Consider the following 12573-nt stretch of genomic DNA (forward strand, 5'->3'; position numbering starts at 1 on the left):
ATACTGTAGTATTAATTAACACTTCTGATTATCAAAAATGACTTAGAAAATTTTTGCAAGTACATGTATATATATTAGTTGCCCCAGTGATTAAAATTTGTAAGATGCCATTCAAGAGCTTTTAGAAAGGGATGTTTTTAAGCTATTTCCTTAACTCTCTGCTGTTTAAAACCACAGTGCTTTATCAGTCCCTACAGAAGTTCACAGAAATTTTCTTGGGACTTAGCTAAGCGATACAACATATGCCTCTCGTCTGTGCACACAATAAAGTCTGGGACCAAAGTGCCAAAGTTATTAGCATGTTGTTACTTTATGTCATGCTGTATGCATCTGTGATTTGCGTGTGCCAAATACTCCCTCTAGGGAACAGTGTCCTCACCTTCCACCTTATGCATCTTCTTACGTGAATGTTTCCAATTAAGCAGAACTCCTAGATATGTGTATCTGAAATAAGTGGCTGTGATCCAAAGATTTTACTGCTCAAATTCATCTTTATGTGAGGGTTAAATCCAGCTTTGGGACTGCTTTACATTTAAATTTTGAAATGTCAAGTTGGGAAATGTTTGCATTTGCTGATTTGGTTCAGATAAGATAGTAAGCTTTTATTTATTTATTTTTCCTAAAAAAGAAGTTGCGTTTTAGTTTTGGGTCAATTTTTGGCATACTTACTCAAATGCCATAATGCTTACATCATTAAAAAAATGCTATTACACAGATCATCATTTCAAGCACTGCAAAACAGAGATGTAGAAGTACGGAAGCAGCTATCCTAAACCTGTATTATAGGTGGCATAGGTGATATGGAATAGGAACTTAAAGTTGCTCACCTTCTTCATCTGAAACATCCAGAACCTCAGTCATTGTTTCAGGTACATTTAGCTTGTGCTTCTCCGTTACAGTCTGCAAAGACAGAATCATCAATCCTCAAATTAAACAGCAAAAGAGGCAGCAAAGTTTATAACAGAATATTTCCAACAGCAGCAGAAGTGAGGATCTGTTGAGACATTTCATAATGTGATTCCCCTTTCCCTAACTATATTTTTCAACATTACTTCAGAAGCTCTTGTTCTCAGTGCTGTATAGGGTGACATTTACTCTGGCAGAGAAGTACTACAACACACACACACAAAGATAATGAGCTGGTCAGAAGAGGGGAAAAAAAAAAAACAAGGAAAGAAAAGCAAGTTCATAGCAAATTTATTTATAAATGGTGCATGCAGAACAATTCGGTTCAGTGTTTCCAAGATGATTTTAAAATGAACTAGGTAATGTCTACAGAAGAGATTCACAAAGTTGCATGTGGCATATGGAAATTATTAAATCGTAAAGCATTTGGAAATGAAGTTATGAATGATGTGAAATTTTGAAACTAAAAAAAGATGTGAAGGATCTACACAGATCACTCGAAACATTTCTTTCTCCTCCACTCCCCCCAGAACTGACTACACTGCATATTAATGATATCCCTTTAATAAATCATTTGTATTCCCCCAAATCACATATACATCAGAACAATGTTATTTGGAGATTCTGATTTTGTGGTACAGGACAAGCATGGACCAAATACAGCTCAAAAGACACTAAGTGCAAGAGCACAGAGTGGGAGAATGCTGGAAGATTTTTTTTATATGTGATTTTATCTGCATAAATGACTTCCAGGAGGAAACACGAGATGCCTAGGGGTGCTGAATTAAGAATGGAGGATATCCTTTTGGCATCAAGATAGACATCAGAAAAGTGGTTAACACAATGAGAGAAGCTGCAAGAAGTGCAAGGTGTGAGAAAGCTGTCTGAAGTAAGCTCTTCAGTGTTCCAATACAAGAGACAAAACGTCAGGGACTTAAACAAGAGCAGTGATTAGAACAGCATTAGTCACAACAGAAAAATAAATATTTCCCTGGCTCCACCCAGCTCTGTACAGTCAGCTGAACTGAGGAGCTGTGGAGGGGAGTGAACTCATCACCCCTCAAGGCATGTGGCAGCAGATGTGCCCCTTTGGCGTGGCGGGGAATGTCAGGAGACCGTGGGTGTTGTGAAACTCCCACTGAGGTAGTACTTCACTCCCCATCGTGGATGGTATCTATCAAGCATAAATTAACATTATACGCAGAAGCAGCGAAAGAGCATGCAATCTGAGTGCTAATTAATGTCAGCCAAATCCCCAGGACTTTACGCAACGTGCTTTTGGGAAAATGCCCATTGATATCAAGCAGCGAAGTCAATAGCCGTTACCATCGCACAAAACCTACCAGGTATTTTCCAGATTCTGCCTCATATTTCTACTTTTCTAACTAGCTGACAAAGATGGCATTCTTGATTATTCTAAGATACTGCACTTGCAAAACTAACAAAGTTACCAATAGAGTAATTACTTTGGAAATTTGTTTAAAGAGCCTGCTTTACATTTTTGAAAACTTATTTAACCGTGACAGCAGTTCTCAATTCTCCTGAGGTACAGGGAAAGGACAACGACATTTGTTTCAAATGGTAATCCCAATTAGGTCTCCTAAACTTACTTTTAACCATGACTCAGAAATCAGTTATTTCTGCTGCAGTGCTTTTCATAACACATGTGCTGTGTTGAAAAAAATCGTTTGTATTCACTGAATGCCTCCACCAATATATTTGACTTTTCCCCCTGCATCCCTACAGCTCTTCACAGATACAAATGCAGTAGGGTGACAAAGCCAGCTGTGACAGATGGAGAGCATGCTATTGTTCAGGTGACATTGACCTTGTCTCTTCAACAATACAGCAATGAGTTAACAAATGCATCCTACGCTAAAAAATAATAATAATAAATATCACTGGCACCATGCTAAAGAAATAAATCCAAGTGAAGGGGGCTGCGCATTTTTCAAGTGAAATACCGAAGTGTACGTAAGTACCAATTTACTGGCATCCTAATTGCCATTATAATAATATTTACACAAATTGTAACACAGATTTGCTATTGCCAGTTTGTAGGTTCCCCAGGTAAAATAACAGAAAAGTCAGGAAAACAAAGGCAGAAGGAGATGATCAAGTTCTGAAGAAAGGGGAAAGAAGTGGACTGCCTAGGAGTCACAAATGCTAGTTTTTGCATGTTTGTTGTATTACCAAAATTTATTTAAGAAAACATGTTTCCCCAGTTTGGTTTATGTACAAAACCCATTGAGTTAGAAGAACAGAGAAGTGAAAGGACGGTACAATACACGGATCCACAAGCTACAGGTGTAGAGTATCTTCCCCACAGCCTGTCAGGTATATTGTGTATTGTCTTTGTATTCACTTAGGTCTGCATACCCTAGTAAATAATGTTCATTTATCACAGCATCAATTTATTCATAAATTAGATTTGTACTGCTCCTGTATAATAACAACTTCAGGCACTATTATTTATTTACAAAGGAGTAATGATACTGTATTTATTTCCTGATTTTCCCTTCAGTATAAGAAAACTTTTACATAATTTAACAATTGAAACACAGTTTGGAAAAATGAATCAATGTGTGTGTATATGTGTGTGTGCATGTGTGACTGTATTTCAGAAGAAAAACTCTGTAATACCATCTCTGGAACACTGAACTCAGTAAGAATCATTAATGCTACATCAATTCCCAACAGAAGCTGGGAATTATTTTGTTGTTGTTGTTTTAAACAAAATCTTTTTATGTATTAGATTTTTTTTAATTGATAGGCACATTAAAAATGACAAATACAAAATTTGAAATCCTTATCCAGTTCCATGAATGGCCCACTCTCTATTGTTTAGGGCCACTGAGAACTCTATTCTGGACTTCACTTTAAGCTTCTGTATTGAAAACTTTCTTTGTAGGGCCAGAATTTCCTGTGTTCACACAGAATAATTCAGATGGATTTATATAAACCTGCATGCACTTTCAGCAATTGCTTACTCAACAGCAGTACAGCATAAAAAAATCATAAGGCTCCTCGTGCATTAATTTGTCTAAAAGAAGACTATGCCTATTTGTATAAATAACCCCAAACTCTATTGCACAGTAAACCTTTGAAAGTCTGGCTTATTCTGTTTTACTTCCATTTCATCTCTAAGTAAAAATATGTGCACCTTACTCTATTGTTTTATATTCCTGTGGCTCCACTAACAACTATACTTGTATAAGTAAGAGGAAAATTTGTTCAAAGTTAGACCAAAGGCTTTGGCACTGGAGATTTTTTCCTCATCTCAAATGGCAGTGACTTGAATATTAATAAAGCATCAGCCTCTCTAACATCCTTCATGCATCACTCTGCTACAACCTCAGAGAATGAAGTAGCTATGGTGACAGTACCTTTTTTCAATGCTAAATGCTGGTTTGGCAATACCAACCTCATCATTTGGAGAACTTTATTGCAGGGAGTGCCTGTGAGTGCCTGCTATTTCTCTCTCCTTTTTAGCACTTGTTCAAAATTGTGTTTAATCAACAGTAACTACCATCATCAACAACAACAACAACAGAGGTTTACATTCTGTATATCCCTAAGATAAAAGATTCAGACAAATTCATATCTGAAAAATCTGCTGAGTTCACTGAGGGTTCCCACCTGGCTTTTAAAAATAGTGGTTTGTACGCAGACACAGTGCAAGATTTCAGATTTCTCTCATATGCAAGTATTAGAGTTCAGCTATGCAAGTAAGTTTCAGTGTTTGATTCAGTCCTAAACCTCAAGCATCTGGTATCTGGTTGAAAAGTCCACTACTCTCAAAGTTTAAAGAAACATTTAACCAAAGTAAATAACTCACAGGTGTCTTTTCACAGTTGGATCCTTATTATTACTAAACATATTATACGTATATATGACAAGGTACAAGGTTCTACAGCGCTATGCAATGTACGATAGAAAGGAAGTTAGTTACAGCTTATGTCAGGCCTGAATAGAAAAAGGGTGACAGGACACAGCAAAGAACAGACTAAGAACAGCAAAGGTGTCATTTGAGAATAAAAAAAATATATACTTTAGAAAACAGAGCTAATGTTTCTTGAAAAATTTTATCTAGCTTTTATATTTTTTTAAATCTCTAGATATGTATGTGCTTATGCTTGTATGTGTGTGATGTGCTAGATAGTCAAATCAGAAAGTGAAAGAAGTATCAACAAAAACCTACAGTCCTTATGAAAAGACTTCTGGAATTATGTTGGAATTCCTTGTCCAAACCTGACTCAGTCTGATTTTTGCAGGTCTTTAATAAATTATGGCTCACTCTATTTGTAACCCTACGCCGTGCTACTTTTATTCCATCTTCCTCAGTTAATAACAAGGAGACTTGCCATCAGCATGCAGCAAAATCAAATTTTCCCATTTCTTTAAACAAGAGTGCATTCCTTCGCCTTTCCCTAGCCCCCTCCCTAACTGAGTAGTGGCATCTATTAAGCAATCTGTGAGCTCCTAAATGACATCTAGATCTGATAGGTTTTCTAGACTTCTAATCTTACTTGCATTAAAAAGAAAAAAAAAAAAAAAAAAAAAAGCATGATCCTACAACAAGGTTCCAATATAAAATGCAGTAATGGAAATTTATAGTAAAATTGATTTCTTAAATGATGCACTATTTTTGATGTTGTCCCTTCCTAACTTCTAAAAAAAGTTGTAGATGGGAGGTAAAATTACAAGGAGAGAAAGCCTTCCCCTCTCAGTTTGTCAAAATACATGCTTTTTCCTGGCTTAAAGCAACAGTATCACCTTGCCGATGGACAGCATCTACTATTCACAAACCCTGAAAAATACAGATTACCAAGAGTGAGAGGACTGAACACATAAGGAAAAATTCTTCCGTATTTTGGAAAAACAGGATCCATTTGAACTGAAAGTGCCTTGAGTGAAAAAAATGATTGATGCGATTCAGAGCCATCTAGTGAGCATCATTAAGCTTGGCACCGGTCCACAGCTGGTAGAGTCCAAATGCTAAGAAGCCTGCCGTGGTGCGCTGCAATGGTTGAGCCCCAGCAGGTGTTAAAAGAAATGCGGAAACGTAAGAAGAAACTGAAGGAGAGAGGTAAAAAGACAAATAGAGAAGCAGGGTAGGATCTATACAACAACTCACAAACTTCTGGAAAGTTTGGATTTGTAGCTCAGACCTATCTCCAGACAAAAAGTTTTACTCTGCCCCTCAGTAGTTGTTTTTCCCTCTGTATGCACATAAAATTTGTTAACTGGCTCAGTAAAACCTGATGTATTGCACACACTTCTACATGCTTAAAAAATATATTGAAAGCACTTTTGCAAAACTCTAACAGAAAAGGGGGGCTTAAACAAGAAAATAAAAAGAAAAGAGGTACGTGGGGAATCTGAGGGAAGAAAAGAAAGACAACGTTCTGAATAAAGAAGAGAAACATTTTAATGCATCTGCAACTCACAGTTGTGGTGGTAGTAATCTCCTCCGTTACAACCTTCAGCGTATCGACCACTGAGATATATCCCAGACGCCTAGCAATAGCTAAGGCAGTGTTACCATTCTGGAGAGAAAAAGAGAGAAGAGGAGAGAGAGAGAAATGAGAGGGAGGATTGTGATGTGAACCAATGAGATCACTCTCAACACTGCATGAGCCAGCATTTCCATCCAAAACAAGGCGCAGCCTAGGAAAATCACTGTTTTTTTTACCGTTACATCTGACTCTGTCTTTGTAACTTCTTTAAGACTATAGCTCTGATTACCATGGTAACACAACACACTTACATCTGCCTGCTATTCTAAATAAATAATAAAAAAAAGTGCTGTATGTTTTAACCCCTCGGTGGTCAAATTCCACTACACAGTATGTCTCGTCTGCAGAAGTTCATGCTTCATTTTGCATAAACTGATTTATATTAAAGATATTCTTCTTTTAAAAGTATTTTTAAATCTTACAGTTTCAATTCCAGTTCAAACTGTAAGATCTTTACCTGGTGCAACTCCTCTTTGAGGAATACAAGATTACAGCTATATTCTCCACATACACTTTAATTCCTCCTTACAACAAAAATGTATGTACAAAAAGTACACAAAAGCTGCTGATGGTAACAAACACAAAAACAAGCCTATATAAGGCTTGGGTGTTGGGAATTATTTTCCATGTAAATACATTTATTTGCAGTTTAAATGATCATGATATACAGATGTGCCATTCAGGAAATGCATATTACAATGATAATTTAGTAATTGTTTAGGCATATTTATCTCCAGTTTATAACCTGGAACTTTAAAATAGATTGGGAGATAAGTACTATTAACTCAATTTTATGAACATAGATTGTAACCTTTCATTTTAAATGAACAGTAATTAAGATTGCCATCTGTCTCGCTGCATTTGAAATTCCACTCCAACTGCCTCAAAACAGGGCCCACGGCAATTTATTTCGAGGAGCTCTTCCATTGTAGCATAAGGCCAGCCACAAGAGGAAGCAAAATTAATGAACCTTTTCATGAAAAAAAAAAAAAAAAGTATCAGAAACTTGCTAAATCATCCATAACTCTTTTGGGGGCATAACTTCCCTGCAGAACTGACCGACGTGACTGGCAGCCTGCTCTGAGTGACCTGGCTCTTTCTCTGCGATGTGGCAGTCCGTGGGCACTGCGCCACTCCACTTGGGGAGGGGGCAGAGAGACATATTCCATGATCCTCCGTGAAGAGCTGCACGCTGAACTATTTTACACTACTTTGCACTGAACTGAAGAACAACATGCTGGCCTACTAGGGGAGTCGTGGAAAGCCGCTGTGTGGCTCTTCACACTGTAATGGTTTCTCTTGTGATACCACTGCACTATGCGCAGGGTGTCGGCCTGAGGGTTTCTCTTCCTTTGGTATCAGCTTTAGTTACCCATCATTTCAGTTCTTCTGCATTAGCCTAGCTCAGCAGCCCTGAAGCAATGCAGGGTTTGTGGATTAGCAGCACAAAATGAATAGATAAGCATCTTTACAGCACAAATAGTGTGATTGTTACTGTCACTTGCACATTAACTGCCCATATCCCACTCCCATAACCCCATGTCAGCTGCCTCATGTAGAAATTCTCTTACATTAACCTAAAGGTTGCAATATGTGGACAAGAACCGAGCTAGTATCTGAAAAAGCATGCAAACTGTGCAGTGCAGACACATTCCTGAGACTCTGCTTGGATTTGGGTAAGAGTTGGCATGACAGACCCAACTTGAGGACTGAATTCAAGTAAAGAAACCTTTGGCTGAATGTGTCCAGCAGAACCTTCAGGCCCAGAAGCTGACTAAAGACTTCTTGTTGATGATACACATATACTGGTATCTTGGATGCATGGTTTGGATACTGGTGCCTTGGATCATGGCACATAAACTGCTATCTTAGCTAACTTCACAGAAGATTATCCCATGTGATTGTTCCAGGACCAAACAGGTCCCCAGTGCCAGTTTAAGCATGCACAATATACATACATGGTAGCCGGAGCAACTTTGGGGAAGACCACAGGTTTTGGACTTTCTGGCTGCGTTTTAAAGATTGCCCAAGTAGAGGTGACTAACAACAACATAAACATGAAATAGAACAGTTGCATTCCCAGCTGACCATGGAAAAGGAGCTGTGCAAGAGGTTACTCATGGCCTTTGAAGAGGTACTAACATCCATGAACTTAGTAAGAACCTAAAACAGAGAACCAGTGGACAGAGGGACAGAAATCTGGATGCAAATCTTCCAAGAAACGCAGGTTCAGATTTCCCCTTATTTTTTATGGAAAAATCTATCTCAAGATACCAATTTACAGACAGAAGAATTGATGGAGAGGGCAACCGAACAAGCTCAGCACAACTAGGTGTGGCTTGTCTGACACTGCAGCTCAGAAATCAGTTTCTTCATGTCATATACAGCTTAGTGCACACTGAGTTATATCTGAACTACCTTAAGAGTATAAGGAAAAGGAGAGGAAGTTACATTTACACATCTAACAACCAGCTGTATGAGGAATACTCTCACCAAAACAAAGACTTGCTATTAAGCCTTAAGAAAGGAAAGGAAAGAACTATCTAGGGAAACATATTCCACAGACACTTCACAGACTTACAGTGGTGATGGCGTTGGGCTTGGCCCCGTGTTGGAGAAGAACATTGATGATGTGAGTGTGGCCTTGCTGTGCAGCTTGGTGGAGAGGGGTGTACCCATTCTGTTGTCCACAGTGGTCACCATAAAAGCAAACAAAGAACAACAATAACAACCAGCAGCAATTAGATTAGACACTTTAGTTTGCTTAATTCTGCTCCTTTTGAGACATTTCAAAAAGAAATTAGGCCATCAATTGACCCAAAGATGATAAATCTATAGTAATAACAACAGTCTTTCCCCAGATTAATGAAAACTTAAAGAAAATATTTTTATTCATCTATCATCTTACATCACACAATAAAAGCCAATTTCTGGATAGGAACAGTGAGGAACAGCAAATTAAAGTGGTATGCTAAAGACACAGAATCATAGCTGAAGCAGAGAACTTTTCTCTTTCCCTCACCTCTTTGCTTTCTATAGAAGCCTTAAGATTTGCCTTTAAAATATTTGATACAATTTAAGAATATGTAATTTTTTAACAGCAGTGATTTCATGCCATTTGCTTTTAAAAAGACTAACAACATATACCTGTTAAAAATGTCAATCATTTTAGCTTTACTTTCACTTCAAAAAGGCCTGGCCAAGCCATAATTACACTGAAAAACATGTACACAATGTCTGTATTAAACATATACAGTTAAGCATGTTTGTTATCTGCTCCAGTGATTCAATTCTGTTGTTACACAATACAGGAACACAGCCAAAGTGTACTTTGGCTAGTTGATCTGAGATGGTATTATGTAAGTCCAGTCAGGCAGTTCATTTACAAAATTATTTGCAATTGGTTTGAAAGCAAGCAGAAAATAAACTGGGAGAAAATACCAAGTTGATGTCACTGTACACTTAGGTAAAGCCTGAGGGCAGGCCCTGAACACACTCTGAGGATCATCTCTTTCGCAACTCAACAGATGCAAGTAATGCTATGTACAACTAATTAAACAGTGATAGTTTAGAACTGTTACAGTTCTTACATGTACAGTAATGCATGCATGGACTACTAAGAAATCAAAGGAGGATTTTACTGTAGGTTGTAGTGCAAAATATAGTTACTATCTTAACTTAAATATCAGCGCAGTCCTTTAAAAACAGAGTTCAGTAATACTATTTTTCACTGGAGATGGCATAAAACATTCTGCAGGCATGAGAGCTTACTTATTCTTCAACATGCCTACCCTGAATCCAGCCAGGATTGATTTGCTCTTTAAACCAAGTGCACAGTACTGGTTGACAGACTGCCCATATTCTTATTGGTCCCTTGACACAAGATTTTGGAGAAGCACTGCCCCTTACTGTCATATAAACTCGCTGACTAATGAAATTATTCTAAACAAGTGAAATACCTGGGAGAACTAGCGTCAGAACTTGTTCCAGTGCCCCCGTACACATTGAGTGCGACCTAATACTAAAGATACAAGTATGTATGCCCCTTTAGTTAGCTTCTAAATACCTCAGCTTGAATATTTTGCAGTCACCAGAAAGTCTGTTTTTTTTCATATACTCTGGAGATATGCACATCTGGCTACACAAGCCATCATATTTGTTTGTTAGGCACACCAGTCTATATTTAAAGAAATTACTGAAATTAGTGGATTACATTCAGTCCGGCAATTTGGTCCACTTCAGTAGAACTGTTCAATAACAGGGGACCCAGCTCCCTTTCAAAACAAAACGTCACCAGTAAGCTGCATTCTCCCACTGCTGCTGCTTCCTCTCCCAAAGTCATGCCACCCATGCTTTGATTGGCAGTAATTCTTCCCACTCTTCTACCAACAGACTGGAGAGAACCTGGCATCACCCTCAAAGTCTTTGAATTATTATTTATCAGTTTAGCAAGACACAGGTATTACACTGGTGTAAACCATGTGTGAATGCGATCAGAAACAAGCCTGCACTTGTTAGTTGCATATGAAAATAAAACAAAAAAACACCAGCACCAAAAAAAATAATCCCCTTACACACACCCAAAGAGTTACTTGACTTTTCTTTTGTGAACACTGAACAAGGAGATGTAGCAGACAGAATGCATTCCAATACAAATCACATTCCAGTACAAATCAACAGATATGGATGCCTACCATCCAGTAACTGTAGTTTCATAGTGAGAAAGGCACCTAGTGGTATGTATCAGCAGCGTTTGGTTGACAAGTTCATAATAAAGAGCAAAAGAAAGCAATGAAAAATTCTTTACCTTTGTTTTAGCATTGACATTTGCTCCCTGCTTGAGAAGAAAATTCACCATTTTGATGTTTCCATAGTGACATGCGACGATTAAAGGTGTGTAACCGAGCTACAACAAGAGAACAAGGAAATAAAACTGCAAGCTCAGTGGAACATTCCTTTACAACGATAGCATCCCTTGGCACACTGGAGACAGTAGTCACTCCATGATTTACCTTTGTCTGAGCATCTTGGTTTGCACCATGTTTTGTGAGTATTTCGGCAACATTCACTTTATCCTCTTGAGCTGCAAGGTGTAAGGATGTCAGTCCGGTCTGGAGATAGAATATATAAAATAAATAAATAAATAGATATAAAAATAAAATCTTCTTTACATGAGAAATCGAGCCTTTCTCACTTTTGCATCTTTAAAAAAATTAAGAAACTAGACCCTAGCTATAGCTTAGAAATATGGGTGTTTTTTTTAAACAAAGTAGAGCTGATGTTTCTTCTGTTCCGGCTGACAAAGCTCCGCAGCAATTACATCACCAGAACCACAGCGTAAATGTTTCAGGCATCAGTGATCACATTCATATTTTATACAATAATGTCACTGGAGAAGCTGTTATTAATGTAGAAGCCCATTAATAAATTAGGGCAGGAAGCACACTCACTGGGCTTCCCACTCCTCAGACGGGAAAGGGAACCTTGACAACTGCAGGCACAAGTCAGAATGAAGAAAGGGACTCCAAAAATAGATCCCATTCAAAGACACCAAGGATGCAACCTTGACTAAAAGCTCTCTGTGATCACGCAAACAGTGCTCGCCCATGAACAAGGAAGAGAACAAATTTTGAAAGAGAAATGAAAACTGCCTTGTTTTTAATTGGTTATATAGCATATTACACTAATTCCAGATAATGAGAGACTTGAGCCTTCCATACTGAATTGTACAAACAAAAGCTGCAGGCTTCTGACCTTAGGTGCGTAAGATTTACATACATGTGCATGGATAAATCTGGTGACCTATGAAGACCTACAGTAATAGGTTTTTGAGGAGCCAGCTAATTTTCTATATAGGGCTCATCATGTACAACCATAGAAAATCCAAAAGACTGGAAAGGTCCTCCAGAGCATTTTTTCTACTCACTACTCCACTGATACTGTTGTTTTGTTATTTGCCAGAGGCTGCCAATTTCTTCCACTCAGAAGGAAGGCTGAAGGGTAAAATATATGAGGAAAAGAGCCTTTGCTGGCATGAGCCCTAAATTCTTTTGGACTGTAGCTCTCAGGTTTCTGTTATACGTTATTAAATCAGCCCATGGGCCCACAACCTCCTGAATTTTACATTCCTCATCTTTTGCATCTAATG

The 12573-nt window shown here is 38.1% G+C and overlaps 1 protein-coding gene across 35 annotated transcripts in view; it reads right to left on the minus strand.

Annotated features, from left to right (window-relative positions):
- ANK2 (ankyrin 2) overlaps nucleotides 1-12573 on the minus strand; it is a gene marked incomplete at its 5' end in the record, with an annotated part of 358674 nt that overhangs the window by 80561 nt on the left and 265540 nt on the right. For all 35 annotated transcript variants that reach the window (XM_080591203.1, XM_080591200.1, XM_080591209.1 and 32 more), the window contains 5 exons: nucleotides 828-900; nucleotides 6357-6455; nucleotides 9007-9105; nucleotides 11233-11331; nucleotides 11438-11536. In XM_080591203.1, coding sequence (XP_080447329.1) covers nucleotides 828-900; nucleotides 6357-6455; nucleotides 9007-9105; nucleotides 11233-11331; nucleotides 11438-11536 — 469 coding nt within the window. The remainder of the gene's footprint in view (nucleotides 1-827; nucleotides 901-6356; nucleotides 6456-9006; nucleotides 9106-11232; nucleotides 11332-11437; nucleotides 11537-12573) is intronic.

This window comes from Anser brachyrhynchus, assembly GCF_964034855.1.
Source record: "Anser brachyrhynchus genome assembly, chromosome: 4".
Classification (NCBI taxonomy): Eukaryota; Metazoa; Chordata; class Aves; order Anseriformes; family Anatidae; genus Anser; species Anser brachyrhynchus.